Raw genomic sequence first — 17,238 nt, 5'->3', positions numbered from 1 at the left:
CATCATGTCAATGGGAATTAAATAAAAAGAATTAAATAAATGCTCTAGAACTAATTGGTTAACAATTTGGGAAAATTGTGAAATCAGACTCTAGATAATGATACAAGCTAAAATCAAAGGGTTTATATGTGACAAGTGAAGCTGTATGTTAGAAAATAAAGTGAAAGAAAATGTGAGTATCTTTCAAATAGGGAAGAATTTGCTCTTCAAAATACATAGGAAAAAAAATCACAGAATAAATTAGTAATAGATTCAACTTTAACAATGAAAGGCTTTGGTAAAGCAAATATTACTAGCCCCTAGAATTGTAATTTTCAATATTTTACCTAGGGAAAATAGTCATAAATGTAAAAAATGAGTTCATTATAGTGTTGTTTATCATAGTAAAAAATTCTAGCAATCTAAAAATCCACCAAAAAAGAATTAAGTTAAAATGTATTCATAAATCAGGATACCCAGTTTGCTTTAAAATAGTGGTATAGAGCAATATTTAATAATTCAGATAGGATATGTTACTAATTAGAAAGAATAAATTATAAAAGGGTATAGTATTTGGCCTATTTTTTTTGTTTCAAAACGAAGCAAAAACAAAATGCAGGAAGGAAAATTTGCAACTGTAATCGTCTTCTGGACAGTGGGATTGTGGAAATTTTGGTTTTCTTCTTTATCTGATCTCCAAATTTCCTATAATGAAACATAGCAACACGTTTTCTAAAAACCATGTTACTTTTGAAATTAAGGTAGGGGACTTGGCTGCTGGTCCAGTGGTTAAGAATATGGGCTTCTACTGCAGGGAGCACAGGTTCAACCCCTAGTTGGGGAACTAAGGTCCCGAATGCCACAGTGTGGCCAAAAAATAAAGTAAGGTAATGGAATAGTTGCATTTCCATGGACACTACTAAGGTTCACATAATGCCTCAAGAATTTGTTCATTCAGTGCTGTTAATATTTCTTTAGCATTAATCAAATGTTAATAATAAAAATGAAACAATTTTAAACCTGTTTATAACTTCAGAACTTAAAAGTTCAGTGGCCTGAAGTAACAAATACCATAAACTTGATGGCTTATTAACAATATTTGTTCAATATTTCACACATTTCTGGAGGCTGGAAAGTCCAAGATCATGATGCTGGTAGATTCAGGGTCTGGTGAGGGCCTAATTCCATCTTTTTTGCTGTGTCCTCACAAACCAGTCAATCCTAAAGGAAATCAGTCCTGAATATTCATTGGAAGGACTGACGCAGAAGCTGAAGCTCCTATACTTTGACCACCTGATGCAAAGAGCTGATTCATTGGAAAAGACCCTGATGCTGGGAAAGATTGAAGGCAGGAAGAGAAGGGGACGACAGAGGATGAGATGGTTGGATGGCATCACCAACTCAGTGGGCATGAATTTGAGCAAACTCCAGGAGATAGTGAAGGACAGGGAAGCCTGGTTTGCTGCAGTCCATGGGGTCGCTGACAGGACTCACCGACTGAACAACAACCCTTAATGGAAAAGATGAGGGAGCTCTCTGGGGTGTCTTTCATAAGAGCATTACTCATATTCATGAGGCTTCACCCTCATGACCTAATCACCTCCCCGCAGTCCCTCCTCCTAGTATCATCACCTTGGGCATGAGGTTTGGAGATTTGAATTGGTGGGGGGGTGGGGAGGGGAGGGAGGGAGGGCGTGTAAACATTCAGTCCATAATAATCTGTATTAGAAGGATGGTGGTGACTTCTGTTTTTGAATGTGCCAGCTGATGGATTCCAGGTTTCCTAAGAACCATTTGGTGCTATTAGTCACACTTTGCTGCTTTGAGATGAACGAGTTATTTCCTTATGCCCAGAGTTGTGCATTCCGGATGCCACTGCTGCACAGTACAGGAGACAGTGGGCCCCAGGAGCTCCTCAGACTCTGCTGCAAATGATGGCCTCGGCCGACGTCACCTCCACCTGCTCCACCTGCTCCACCATGCCTGAGGGTGAGGCTGACATCAGTGGCTTAAATCATCAGCAAGAGGAGAGAGAGGCCCCAGACACAGCTGTGTTCACCCCAAATGCCAGTGCTCACTCTGACCTGATAGTTCTCACTTTTCAGTATAGTCCCTATAAGAATGAAAGAAAGAAAAGTTGCTCAGTTGTGTCCAACTCTTTGCAACCCCATGGACTTGTAGCCTACCAGGGTCCTCTGTCCATGCGATTCTCCAGGCAAGAATACTGGAGTGGGTTGCCATTTCCTTCTCCAGGGGATCTTCCCAACCCAGGGATTGAACCCGGGTCTCCCGCCAGGGAAGCCCTACAGTCTCTGTGCTGCTGCTGCTGCTGCTAAGTTGCTTCAGTCGTGTCTGACTCTGCGACCCCACAGACAGCAGCCCACCAGGCTCCCCTGTCCCTGGGATTCTCCAGGCAAGAACACTGGAGTAGGTTGCCATTTCCTTTTCCAATGCAGGAAAGTGAAAAGTGAAAGTGAAGTTGCTCAGTCGTGTCCGACCCTCAGCCCCTATAGATTTGTATCAAATACTTGTCAAAAGATACTGTTTTAGATTAGGCTTGTGGCTCAGATGGTAAAGAATCTGCCTGCAATGCAGGAGACCCAGGTCTAATCCTGGGGTCGGGAAGATCCCCTGGAGAAGGAAATAGCAACCCACTCCAGTATTCTTGCCTGGAGAATCCCACAGACAGAGGAGCCTGGCGGGCTACAGTCCATGGGACTGCAAAGAGCCAGACACGACTAAGCAACCAACGCTTCCACTTCCTACCCCTGCAGAGACTTGCCTACTAATTATTCTAGACAATTGACCACTGTAGCTGTGAGAATGTAAGGGAGGAAAGATCCAGGCTCCCACCTCTCTCGCAAGGAGGGGCAGGTGGCTTCATTTGCTTTCCTGTGCTAGCCCAATAACTCTCTTGCAATGTCTTGGAGGGTCATTTTTTTCATCAGTAACATCAAAATTGAAATATTAGCTATCCCACAAGATTTAGAGAGTTAGTGCAAAGATACGCATTAAATTGCTTTGTAAGCCAATGTACTATTTCAGTGTTGGGACTGTTTAGAATATGATGGTATTTTCAACCTAAATTCTTTTGTTTACATCTGAGCTTCTGGCATAGTCTTTCCTCATCAGAGAGTCCCTGCAATACCTGGGTGTGATCTTACAGGTGGTGGAGATTTTTATTGCTAATTTCGTATGTTCTTGATAACGTGGGGCCGTGTGTGCTAAGTCACTTCAGGGGTGTCTGACTCTTTGTGATCCTATGGACTGTAGCCTGCCAGGCTCCTCTATCTATGGGATTCTCTAGGCAAGAATACTGGAGTGGATTGCCTTTGTCTCCTCCGGGGGATCTTCCTGACCCAGGAATCAAGCTTGCTTACATCTCCTACATTGCAGGCAGGTTCTTTATCTCTAGCATCACCTGGGAAGCCCTCGTGGGGCTGAGGGAGAGCTAAAATTTATGTCCATCTTATAAGTTGAAGTCTGTAAGTATATTACTGAAGTTAGTAATTAAAAGTGTTTGAATGGACCCATATTTATACTCTTACAAAATATATCATTAAATTTACAGAAAAGGGCTTGCAAACATAATACAATTTAATCCATCCTAAACCAGTGGAACAATAAGAAGGGAAACTGAATTTAAAATAAACGATAGAAGAGAAATGTCAACATACCAAAATAGCCAGTTTCCAAAGCAAAAAAAGACTCTCCTGCCCAATAGCTCTGTGACAATCATATTGTCACTGAACTTTTCTTAGCTTCTTTACTCATAAAATGGGTGGGATTAGGTTATCTCCAAGGTTCTTGCATTCTGTGATTTTAAAAGCTCCACTGAAGAAGCATTTTTATTGTCACTAATCCAGTCTCCTTTTCAGATGGCCGAGTGATTGAGATTGAAGGCGGACCAGAAAACAGGAGACGGTGGCAGCGAGAAGCACCGGGAACTTTGCTGAGTGTTTTGGCAGCAGCACAGCTAACCAGCAGCTCGCTTTCTGCCAACGATGGACAATGTGGTATGTAGCTTACTTTTAAGTACATCCCCAACCCCCTGCAGAATTTTGTCAGACATGTAAATGCAGGACGGGGATAAGAATAGCCTGGAGAGAGAATTGAAAGGGTGTCAAAGCCTTTTCAGAAGCTGATTTACTTTGTCCAAGCCTGTTCCAGATGCATTAATGAAAGACTTGAACTTCTGAAAAAAGTGGAATCATTTTCTGTAACGGGATCAGTTGATGAGTGATGAAAATTAGGTAGGAAGGGCAGGTGGCTTTGTAGATGATGAGCTAGGGCTTAGCTCTACTTGACAGAGTCCATTTAATCTGACAGCTATTCAGCAGACTCAAATTACCATGCAGTGGGCAATAAAATACATCTTAATATAGGTTTTTTGGCTTTGGGGATTTTTTTTCTGCCTCTAACTTTTAGCAAGATTGTGCTTGTGTTGGCTTCAGAAGTTGTTGTTTTCTAAAGGTTGAGGGAATTTGCATCCCAGTGAGGATCTGGTGTGAACTGCCAGGAGAAAAGCCATCTGGGACAGGCAGGTATCAAACAAAGAACACCTGCCCAGGCGGGGCTTTGGGGCTTCAGAGATGCGAGGCTGAGGGGGCAGGGGAGCCTGGGTACCAACCTGAGAGTAATGGAGGCTGATGAGTACTTAAAAAGTGAAAGAACAACAGGAAAGTATATTGAGAATAATGCAAGAGGCATAGCTGGCTGTTTCTGAAGAGTGAGTCTGCCAGTGTGTGAAGTGCAGGAAAAGGGGAATCTCTGTGAAAGGTGAGTCTTAAAGAATGGACGTCATTTTATTGTCGAAGGAACATTTCAGGTGGGAAGGATTTGCAGATCCACCCACCTGAGAGGCTGAGAAAGACAATATAACTAAAATCTAGGAGCAGTAGAAGGGGCCAGGGTCCATGAGTAGTTGGAGTCCTTCGATATTATGACTTATCTCAGCTGCCACACTTAAAACTCAAGGCTTGGGTGGAGGGGGTGGGGAGAGAGAAAAAAATGGTTCTCTGTCTTCCTTTCTTTCTAGTAACTTCAAATCACAGGCTGCAGTCTGATTGCTGGTCAGCTTCCTCCCCTTCTATCCTGGGATAAAGGGATTGTCTGTAAGATGGGGCTGGAGGCTGGGGGGTTGGGAGGAAGCTTTGGGCTGGCCTGGATTAGACTGGAGGCCAAAAGCTGGGGTCCCAGACCAGGGAGGATGGAGGTGCCCATCTTTCAGGACACTGTGATGGCGACATGCTGGTGGCGATGATTTGTCTTGCATTTGCTCCTGCGATTCTTTGAAAGAATCATAGAAAACTCTTCATATGATCTTGCATGCCACATGAATTTATTCGTGAACTTACTGTATTTTTGCATGGACAGCTTTACATTAGGCACATATGAGTAATTGATCCAACAAGTGGGACGCAAGATAGGAACTTGCCTCTCAGGGTGGCGTTCAAAGCAAAGCATGGATATTTTCTTTTGTAACTTGTTAAGGGTGTAGGCGCCCCCTCCCACTCCAACCGTGCTTTTTCTTTTAATATTTGTTTTTTTATTTGGCTGCACCAGGTCTTGATTTTGCCATGCAGGATCTTTAGCTACAGTATGCAAGCTCTTAGTTGCAGCACGTGGGATTTAGTTCCCTGAGCTGGGATCAAACCTGGGCCACCTGCATTGGGACCGCAGAAGGCTTAGCCACTGGGCCACCAGGGAAGTCCCTGGCTGGACTTCTCATTGGTCTTTCAGCCTCTAACTCTGTGGTTGGCCTCACCTCATCTTTCCTGTCCCAGTAGCAAGCTTGACTTCCTATCTCTGGTCATATTTCTGTAGCTATCCCTCTGCACCTGGGATTTCTCTGGTGACTTAGCAGTAAAGGATTCTCCTGCAATGCAGGAGACGCAGCAGACATGAGTTGTATCCCTGGGTCAGGAAGATCCCCTGGAGAAGGAAATGGCAACTCACTCCAGTTTTCTTGCCTGAAAAAATCTCATGGACAGAGGAGCCTGGTGGACTATGATTCATGCATGGGGTCATAAAGAGTCTACCACAACTGAGTGACTAAGCATGCACATGCACACTGCATCCCTTCCAGATAATATTGATACTAAAAAGGACCAAGTCTTTTCTCTGCTTTAAATCCTGCAAAAGATTCTCCCTCACTCTCCAGATAAAACCCAGATTCTGCAGACTCTAAGCGCCTTTAAGACCAAATGGCCCCTCCCAACGAACGTCAGAGCCCCTGGCACTTCTCTTCAACTGTTCTTCCTTCTGTTTAGAATGCAAGCCTTCCTCCCTTTGCCAAAGAAATTCTCCCTTAAGATTCCTCTCTGATGGAACTCCTGCTCACTTCTGTAGCGATGTTTTATCAGCACTTACCCTTTCCTCCATACTTTTCCCTGTACTGCCAGACAGAGCTGGCAAAAGTGTCTGGAATATAGAAGATTCTTAATAAGTTAATAATTTGGATAAATGAGTTCAAGAGCCTGTAACTTGATTGACATGCTTCCCTATAATCCAAAAAATTCTACTAAGCTTTCTGTAACTCCTCAAATTTGTCTACTGTCTCTCTGACTTCTCTGTTAGCTACCTCTGACAGTTTCACATTCATTCGGTGTCACACTGAAATTCGTGCACACTCAAATATTGGTTAAGTGCATGAAATACTTTTCCTTATTATATTTATTATGTAAATTCAGGCCATAAGAAGATGTAGTAGTGATTTTATTTTAATTTTTATTGATTGCTATGACAAACCTGGATCTCAGCTAAACTACTGCCTGTGCACCACTGACAGGCAACCACTGTTTTATTTTTTTTAATATTTTAAAATCTTTTTTTTTTTTTTCTTTTGTCTGGCTGGGTTTTAGTTCCATCTTGCAGGATCTAGTTCCCTGACGAGGGATTGGATCCGGGTTCCCTGCATTGGGAGCACAGAGTCTTAACCACTGGACCACCAGGGAAGTCTTAGGTAACCACTGGTTTAAGTGCTTGAGAAAACATCGGGGCATGTCTCCTTTGTATTCATCTGAGTTTGGGTTCCCTGCTTCGTATCCCACAAGACACTAATTCTCTGATCATAAAAATCAAGTTCACGTTAATTTTCTGTTTAATAGCTTTCTTCCTCGCTAGGCTGTAAGCTTCTGAGGGCTTTGTCTTGATCACCACCCCACTCCGACTCTCTATCCGTGGTGCCTGCTACCATGTCCAGAACGTAGTAGGTGACCATGTCTCTGTGAATGAGAATACAGCCACAGCATAGTTTTTACTATCACTTTATGTAAAGGCATGGGTTTGCCAATGGCCGTATTGCTATCAAGCTGGATAAGGAAATTACATTAAAAATTATTCTTATGGTTCTGTAGACTCTTTATGAAGACTGTCTGCATGTGTAAATTCTAATAACTTTGATTACATGTGTAACAGACACAATTTATAAAGGCATTTAAGGATACGTTGTCATACATTTAACTGCGATTCATATATCCTCTGTCATATCTTTAAACATCCAGTTTCTTGAAAATAAACTCCTTTGATGCATCTTGTTCTAAATTCCATTTAAAAGTGAAAGATTATCAAGTACATGTTTAATTAGTCCTAATTTATGTTTTTAATTGGAGGATAATTACTTTACAAGGTTGTGTTGATTTCTGCCGTACCACAACATAAAAGGATACATATATCCCCTCCTTCTTGAACCTCCCTGCCACCCCCCAACCCATCCCACCCGTCTAGGTTGACCCCGAGCACCAGGTTGAGCTCCCTGTGCTAAGCAGCAACTTCCCATTAGCTGTTGTACATATGATAATATATATGTTTCAGTGCTTCTCTCTCAATTTATCCCTCCCTCTCCTTCCCCCACTGGGACCACAAGTCTGTTCTCTATGTCTCCATGTCCTAATTTTGAAAATTTAAAATAGTTAAGATTTTATAAAATCCTTTTAAATGAATCTTACTAGTAAAAACTACACTGTTTTAAGGAGGATAAGCATTTTTTTTAACATGTGCATAATTAATTCAGGTCAGTAATTTTGTGTATAGTTTAGCCACTCCAAGGGCATCCTTGGTGGGAAGGTAACCTCTGTTTTTCTTGCGTCAGTTTTCAGGCTACACAGTTGCCTTGGTAACATCATAGTTGCACATCTTGATAACAGCTGATTTACATTTCTGTAGTTAGCCTTTCATTCTTTCTTCTATCCTGTTAAACAAAAATAAGAGCCTCCTAAAACTGCCTTCTTGAGACAGGAAAGTAAAAATAAAACTATCAGATTCCCATACCAAGAAGAATATTCTGTTTTAGTAGCCAGACTAACTCATAAATGAGATATATGAATCTACTTCATTTATTTAATGCACTTTAGGAAGTGATACGAGCTATGATTTGGGATGAACTGTGTTCATTAAACGGAGAAGGCAATGGCACCCCACTCCAGTACTCTTGCCTGGAAAATCCCATGGACGGAGGAGCCTGGTAGGCTGCAGTCCATGGGGTTGCTAAGAGTCAGACACGACTGAGCGACTTCACTTTCACTTTTCACTTTCATGCATTGGAGAAGGAAATGGCAACCCACTCCAGTGTTCTTGCCTGGAGAATCTCAGGGACGGGGGAGCCTCGTGGGCTGACGTCTATGGAGTCACACAGAGTCGGACACGACTGGGGTGACGTAGCAGCAGTGTTCATTAAAAATAGGTAAATATTTAATTACTGTGTGGTGAAATTTCAACTTGTGAGCGTATACATGGGTTGTCATGTAAAAGTTTACAAAAATATCTCTGCTTTTAATTTCACCTTATATTTTCATTTTTATGAATATACCAGAGTGACATAAGGTTAAAAGTGTGTGTTTATATAGTAGTAGTATAGTGTTAGTTGCTCACTCATGTCCGACTCTTTGTCGCCCCCAAGGACTATAGCCTGCCAGGCTCCTCTGTGCGTGGGATTCTCCAGGCAAGAATACTGGAGTGGGTTGCCATTCTCTTCTCCAGATGTGTGCTTAAGAAAGACTAAAAGACTAAAATTACTTATAGTAATTTATATTTATAAAATATAAATTTTAAGGGCTAAGAAAACATTGTGCCATTTTATTGGGAACATTTTCTTTGTTATTGGTGTATAAAATAAGTGTACCTTATAATCATTGAAATCTTAGAGCTGTTGAGGGGATGCTTGTTCCTGTAAAGAAATGAAATATTTTACTATCTTCAGTCTGATCTTTTCCCCAAGAGGAACAAAAGTACACTTTAAATAACAACAATGAATTCACCCCCTCACCTCCACCCTCGCCAAAAAAAAGATAAAGTTGTGGGTATGTGCTTTGGGTTTTCCCTGCAGACATCAGTGATTTACTGTAACAATAAGCTGAATACTGTGTATACAACTAATCTCAAAAATATACAAGCAACTCCTGCAGCTCAATTCCAGAAAAATAAACAACCCAATCAAAAAATGGGCCAAAGAACTAAATAGACATTTCTCCAAAGAAGATATACAGATGGCTAACAAACACATGAAAAGATGTTCAACATCACTCATTATCAGAGAAATGCAAATCAAAACCACAATGAGGTATCATTTCACGCCAGTCAGAATGGCTGCAATCCAAAAGTCTACAAGCAATAAATGCTGGACAGGGTGTGGAGAAAAGGGAACCTTCTTACACTGTTGGTGGGAATGCAAACTAGTATAGCCACTATGGAGAACAGTGTGGAGATTCCTTAAAAAACTGGAAATAGAACTGCCTTATGACCCAGCAATCCCACTGCTGGGCATACACACCGAGGAAACCAGAAGGGAAAGAGACACGTGTACCCCAATGTTCATGGCAGCACTGTTTATAATAGCCAGGACATGGAAGCAACCTAGATGTCCATCAGCATTTGAATGGATAAGAAAGCTGTGGTACATATACACAATGGAGTATTACTCAGCCATTAAAAAGAATACATTTGAATCAGTTCTAATGAGGTGGATGAAACTGGAGCCTATTATACAGAGTGAAGTAAGCCAGAAGGAAAAACACCAATACAGTATACTAACGCATATATATGGAATTTAGAAAGATGGTAACGATAACCCTGTATACGAGACAGCAAAAGAGACACTGATGTATAGAACAGTCTTTTGGACTCTGTGGGAGAGGGAGAGGGTGGGAAGATTTGGGAGAATGGCATTGAAACATGTGAAATGTCATGTATGAAACGAGATGCCAGTCCAGGTTCAAAAAAAAAAAAAAAAGATCCAGGAGGTTTACATGCTTCAGAAGCAGCTTGTCAGAACACAGAAAAAAAAAAAAAAGAGGAAGAGAGGGAGAAAACACACATGATACTCAATTTAAGTATAGTACGTTTGTCTAAACCATGCATTTCTTAAAAGACCAATGGAATGAGAGGAAATGGTAGAAAAGAAGTGGACTCTGAAACCAGGAAACCTGTGTTCAGAGTTTCCCTGTTCTAGACAGTGTGGGCTCAGTGCAGACCACTTCTTGTCTGCAGTAAATTTATTAATGTCCAAAGGTTTATTGCCTGTTGTGGGGGTTGGAAGCTAGGGGTATGGCATTTACTATCCTATAGTATCTTGAAACATTCCTCCAGTCTAATAGTTTATGCTTCTAGGTATTTTTATGCACTAACTGTTCTCCCATCTCTTTGCCTGGTATTGTGATAGATGTAGTAAAAACCCAACATCAGTGAGATTCTATCCCCTACTAAAAAGAAAAAAAAAAGAGTTCCAACTTTGTTCACAAACCATATGCTCTCATTTCTTATTACTGCATGTAGTTGGGCTCCTTGTAAAGATGCCGTTTATATAGGAAATTTAAGCAAGACAACAGAATTCTGAAAAATCTGAAAACTACCATAAAACCTATGAAAAAATATAGTCACGATGCTTATTTTTCCCCCCTGTTCTTTGACCAGAAGGTTGACTTGTAATTATTTCTTCTCACCTTTGTTATGTCATCATACTCTTTATTTATGTTTTTCCCACTCCCTCTTTTATCCCTCACAAACAACCGAGGATTGAACTTATCTAACTGTATAAACATGTGCACCCGCGTCCCCGAGGCTGTGTGTAAAAAAAAAAAAAAAACTGGAAATAGAACTGCCTTATGACCCAGCAATCCCACTGCTGGGCATACACACCGAGGAAACCAGAAGGGAAAGAGACACGTGTACCCCAATGTTCATGGCAGCACTGTTTATAATAGCCAGGACATGGAAGCAACCTAGATGTCCATCAGCATTTGAATGGATAAGAAAGCTGTGGTACATATACACAATGGAGTATTACTCAGCCATTAAAAAGAATACATTTGAATCAGTTCTAATGAGGTGGATGAAACTGGAGCCTATTATACAGAGTGAAGTAAGCCAGAAGGAAAAACACCAATACAGTATACTAACGCATATATATGGAATTTAGAAAGATGGTAACGATAACCCTGTATACGAGACAGCAAAAGAGACACTGATGTATAGAACAGTCTTTTGGACTCTGTGGGAGAGGGAGAGGGTGGGAAGATTTGGGAGAATGGCATTGAAACATGTGAAATGTCATGTATGAAACGAGATGCCAGTCCAGGTTCAAAAAAAAAAAAAAAAAGATCCAGGAGGTTTACATGCTTCAGAAGCAGCTTGTCAGAACACAGAAAAAAAAAAAAAGAGGAAGAGAGGGAGAAAACACACATGATACTCAATTTAAGTATAGTACGTTTGTCTAAACCATGCATTTCTTAAAAGACCAATGGAATGAGAGGAAATGGTAGAAAAGAAGTGGACTCTGAAACCAGGAAACCTGTGTTCAGAGTTTCCCTGTTCTAGACAGTGTGGGCTCAGTGCAGACCACTTCTTGTCTGCAGTAAATTTATTAATGTCCAAAGGTTTATTGCCTGTTGTGGGGGTTGGAAGCTAGGGGTATGGCATTTACTATCCTATAGTATCTTGAAACATTCCTCCAGTCTAATAGTTTATGCTTCTAGGTATTTTTATGCACTAACTGTTCTCCCATCTCTTTGCCTGGTATTGTGATAGATGTAGTAAAAACCCAACATCAGTGAGATTCTATCCCCTACTAAAAAGAAAAAAAAAAGAGTTCCAACTTTGTTCACAAACCATATGCTCTCATTTCTTATTACTGCATGTAGTTGGGCTCCTTGTAAAGATGCCGTTTATATAGGAAATTTAAGCAAGACAACAGAATTCTGAAAAATCTGAAAACTACCATAAAACCTATGAAAAAATATAGTCACGATGCTTATTTTTCCCCCCTGTTCTTTGACCAGAAGGTTGACTTGTAATTATTTCTTCTCACCTTTGTTATGTCATCATACTCTTTATTTATGTTTTTCCCACTCCCTCTTTTATCCCTCACAAACAACCGAGGATTGAACTTATCTAACTGTATAAACATGTGCACCCGCGTCCCCGAGGCTGTGTGTAAAAAAAAAAAAAAAACTGGAAATAGAACTGCCTTATGACCCAGCAATCCCACTGCTGGGCATACACACCGAGGAAACCAGAAGGGAAAGAGACACGTGTACCCCAATGTTCATGGCAGCACTGTTTATAATAGCCAGGACATGGAAGCAACCTAGATGTCCATCAGCATTTGAATGGATAAGAAAGCTGTGGTACATATACACAATGGAGTATTACTCAGCCATTAAAAAGAATACATTTGAATCAGTTCTAATGAGGTGGATGAAACTGGAGCCTATTATACAGAGTGAAGTAAGCCAGAAAGAAAAACACCAATACAGTATACTAACGCATATATATGGAATTTAGAAAGACGGTAACGACAACCCTGTAATGAGACAGCAAAAGAGACACAGATGTATAGAACAGTCTTTTGGACTCTGTGGGAGAGGGAGAGGGTGGGATGATCTGGGAGAATGGCATTGAAACATGTATAATATCATATATGAAACGAATCGCCAGTCCAGGTTCGATGCAGGATACAGGATCCTTGGGGCTGGTGCAGTGGGATGAACCAGAGGGATGGTATGGGGAGGGAGGAGGGAGGGGGGTTCAGGATGGGAACACGTGTATACCTGTGGCAGATTCATGTTGATGTATGGCAAAACCAATACAAAGTAAAACAAAACAAAACAAAACAAAAAAACAGTGAAGCGTGGTCCAATAATGTTAGCAGGCTTCCCAGGTGGCGCTCGTGGTGAAGAATCTGCCTGCCCATGCAGGAGATGCAGTAGACAGGGGTTTGATCCCTGGGTCGGAGAGATGCCCTGGAGCAGGCAATGGCAACCCACTCCAGTATTCTTGCCTGGAAAATTCTGTGGGCAGAGGAGCTGGATGGGCTACAGTCCATGGGGCTGCAAAGACATGACTGAGCATAAATGTTGGCAAGTCTTACATTTTTACAAGATCTCCTTAAATTTTCTATACAAAGCTTCTACCCCGAAAGTGGGGTTAGTTTGTCTCTTCATCTCTGATCATTATTCCATTCACTTCCTTTTTCTTCTCTTGTTGTGTTGCCTACTACTTTCAGTACAACGTGGAATAGTTGCTGTCCATTGTTATCTTATTCTCTGCTTTAATGGAATTATTCAAAGGTTTTACCATTGTGGCTGATTTCAATATAGAACTCTAGGTGCATGCCCCTCACGAGGTGTACAGCCTGGGATGCTTTAATCTCTGTCATTTATTTAACAGTCGGACCACTGAAAGAAGATAAGGGGAAGGTGGAAGTGGCCTCTGACATTGAAATAGATGCAGAACCACCAGATCCAAGATCTGATGACGATGATACGTAAGTAGATCATTCACAGAGGCCTACATGAAGCACAGAATATAGTAAAAATGGTAAAAAGTTAAAATGCTGCTGTCGAGGCATCAAAGACGGCCTCAAAGACCCAGCTGAGACCAGTGTGTGTGTGTGTGTGTGTGTGTGTGTGTGTGTGTGTGTGTGTAGCACAGAATATAGTAAAAATGGTAAAAAGTTAAAATGCTGCTGTCGAGGCATCAAAGACGGCCTCAAAGACCCAGCTGAGACCAGTGTGTGTGTGTGTGTGTGTGTGTGTGTGTGTGTGTGTGTGTGTGTGTGTGTAGCACAGAATATAGTAAAAATGGTAAAAAGTTAAAATGCTGCTGTCGAGGCATCAAAGACGGCCTCAAAGACCCAGCTGAGACCAGTGTGTGTGTGTGTGTGTGTGTGTGTGTGTGTGTGTGTGTGTGTGTGTGTGAAGCACAGAATATAGTAAAAATGGTAAAAAGTTAAAATGCTGCTGTCGAGGCATCAAAGACGGCCTCAAAGACCCAGCTGAGACCAGTGTGTGTGTGTGTGTGTGTGTGTGTGTGTGTGTGTGTGTGTGTGTGTGTGTGAAGCACAGAATATAGTAAAAATGGTAAAAAGTTAAAATGCTGCTGTCGAGGCATCAAAGACGGCCTCAAAGACCCAGCTGAGACCAGTGTGTGTGTGTGTGTGTGTGTGTGTGTGTGTGTGTGAAGCACAGAATATAGTAAAAATGGTAAAAAGTTAAAATGCTGCTGTCGAGGCATCAAAGACGGCCTCAAAGACCCAGCTGAGACCAGTGTGTGTGTGCGCGCGCGCGCGCGCACGCGCACGCATGTGAGTTGCTCAGTCGTGTCCAATTTCTACCCTTTCAGAATGGGTGGGTCTCTGGGTAGTAGCTGTGAGACCCTGGGCACCTTTTCAAAATCTCTTTGAGCCCAGCTTCTTTGTAAATTGATGATGATAATGTCTACCTCAAGTATTATTATTAGATGAAACACAGTACATGTGAAGTGCTTTAGGGCAGTGACTGGCATATAGGAAGTGCTCAATATATGGCAGACATTTCGTTATCTTTTTTCTCTTCCTGCCTCTTCTTTTAAACGTAAGAGTTTAATAGATATTAATAAATATCATAAAGGTTGTAGAACACAGTTCCAGCTTAACAAAATATTGATTCTCCCAACACTGGATGTTAATCATCCTAAGAAAAACCAAACTGATAAACAGTTTATTACCTGGGTGAAAAAGCAACTTTAATATTGCTCAGTTGGGGAGTGGGGCTTAAGAAGAGACACGTTTTAACGTCTTCATCAGTGTTTTGATACCACAAGGTATATTTTTACTGTTTATTTTTTCAGAAATTTTGAAGAATCTGAAGATGAATTGAGAAATGAAGTAGAATCTCTGGAAAAACTAGCTACTTTCAATGAGGCAGAAAAAAGAGAAGAGGTTTCTAGTTCTTCTAAAGATGCTGGAAACTTAGAAGAAACAGAGGGGATAGGCATGCAGAAATATTCAGAATTAAATGAAGGTTTGGAGAGTATTTTTATTCCATCGGATGACAAAATTTGTATTGGTGATGAAGATCAAGGAATATCAACCAACAGTCAAAATATTCAACTGTGATCGTTGAACTTTTTCTTAAATGATGTTTGTATGTGTTATAGTGTCTCTTTGGGAACAAGTCATAAATATTCATTTATTGTAAGGGTTTTCAGTAATCCCAAGGCTTTATTAGTTTTTCTCTCATTTAGACAGTGGGACTAACTTTTGAATGTAGAAATTCTTATTTTTACTTTAACATTCCTATTAGGAAATCTTTCAGATTATGTATGTGGTCGGCATAGTAACGTGACTCTCCCCACCCCAAGCACACCCAAAGATGTGAATATATTTTTACCTGGCAAAGGGAAATTAACATTGCAGGTGGAATTAAGATTCCTAACCAGCTAACCTTAAATAGGGAGGTTATCTTGGATTATTCTGATGGGCTCAGTGTCAGCACAAGAGTCTCTGAAGGTGGAAGAGAAAGCGAACCAGAGGTGGCAGCTGAGAGGGTTCAGCTCTATCCTGCCAGCTTTGAAGATGGAGGAAGGGGCCTCATGCCAAGGAATGCAGGCAGCCTCTCTAGACGCTGGAAAAGCTTTCACCCCAAAAGCCTGCCAAAGGAATGCAGCCCTGCCAACACCTTGATTTTAGCCTCATTAAATTTTGAACTGTGGTGTTGGAGAAGACTCTTGAGAGTCCCTTGGACTGCAAGGAGATCCAACCAGTCCATTCTAAAGGAGATCAGCCCTGGGTGTGCTTTGGAAGGAATGATGCTAAAGCTGAAACTCCAGTACTTTGGCCACCTCATGCCAAGAGTTGACTCATTGGAAAAGACTCTGATGCTGGGAGGGATTGGGGGCAGGAAGAAAAGGGGACGACAGAGGATGAGGTGGCTGGATGGCATCACCAACTCGATGGACGTGATTTTTGAGTGAACTCTGGGAGTTGGTGATAGACAGGGAGGCCTGGCATGCTGCAGTTCATGGAGTCGCAAAGAGTCGGACACGACTGAGAGACTGAACTGAACTGAAATCCATTTTAGACTTCTGACTGATGGAACTATAATACATTTTTGTTGTTTTAACTAAGTTTGTGGTCATTTGTTGTTAGTGATAGAAAACTAATATACAGACTCATTTAAAATAAACTGTTATTTTATAAAACCATGATTTCTGACATTTCTTAGGGTATACTGAATATGCTTTTTTGAAGCTGATGTTGACACTGATGGAATTAAGTAACTGAGCAAGGAGAGGAATTGTGTACCAAATAATCATTTTAGTGTCTCATTGAATTATTTTCTAATAGTTTCAAATGTATAAACTTCTGGAAAGCAGGAACTATGTCTGGTCTTTATTTCTCATGATGGTATTTTTTATATATAGTGGTTAGCCCAGTGCCAGAAATGTTTAATTGAAAAAACTAATACAATTTCTTATTAAGACTGTAAGCTCTTTGAGACAGGAACCTAGACTTCAACTTTTTTTTTGTATTAATTATAACAATCCCAGTGTTGAACATATGTCTGGAGCTTAGTAGATAGTCTGATTTATTGTATCTGCTGTTATGAAGAACAGAGTGGTTATAGCTAAGTGGTAGACTCCTGACCGTAATATCTGGTCTTTAATGAAAGTAAAACTAAAATGGCACATCGATACCTTGCTGAACCAAGAAAACAGAGAAACTATTGATCAGACCTGCATGTCTTCAGAACTGTTAGAAAATTCATGTGTCTCAGTAACTATGTATGAATCTATCAACTTGATCATTCTTTACATGATACCAAGTATATCAACCCTTAACTTCCCTTCTAAGTGTCTTGTAATAGTCATGTGTGATCCAAGTGAGCACACAGCAGTAGACTACTGGAACTGATGCTTCTCTAAAGCCAAGGGCGGCCTTAATTAGGGTGGGTAATTAGGGTTAGAAAGAGGGTAAGAATCAGCAGATGAATGGTAAATCATAAG

The 17,238-nt window shown here is 41.0% G+C and overlaps 1 protein-coding gene across 2 annotated transcripts in view; it reads left to right on the top strand.

Moving 5' to 3' along the window:
* NEK5 (NIMA related kinase 5) overlaps positions 1-16,437 on the top strand; it is a 45,623-nt gene extending 29,186 nt beyond the window's left edge. For both annotated transcript variants that reach the window (XM_025000050.2, XM_025000051.2), the window contains 4 exons: positions 1,834-1,968; positions 3,858-3,995; positions 13,642-13,738; positions 15,082-16,437. In XM_025000050.2, the coding sequence (XP_024855818.1) occupies positions 1,834-1,968; positions 3,858-3,995; positions 13,642-13,738; positions 15,082-15,349 (638 nt within the window). In that variant the 3' untranslated portion in view covers positions 15,350-16,437. The remainder of the gene's footprint in view (positions 1-1,833; positions 1,969-3,857; positions 3,996-13,641; positions 13,739-15,081) is intronic.
* The last annotated feature ends 801 nt before the right edge of the window (positions 16,438-17,238 follow it).

This window comes from Bos taurus, chromosome 12, assembly GCF_002263795.3.
Source record: "Bos taurus isolate L1 Dominette 01449 registration number 42190680 breed Hereford chromosome 12, ARS-UCD2.0, whole genome shotgun sequence".
Classification (NCBI taxonomy): domain Eukaryota; kingdom Metazoa; phylum Chordata; class Mammalia; order Artiodactyla; family Bovidae; genus Bos; species Bos taurus.
Note: the sequence above shows the minus strand (reverse complement) of the source record. Positions and strands in the feature narration are given on the sequence as shown.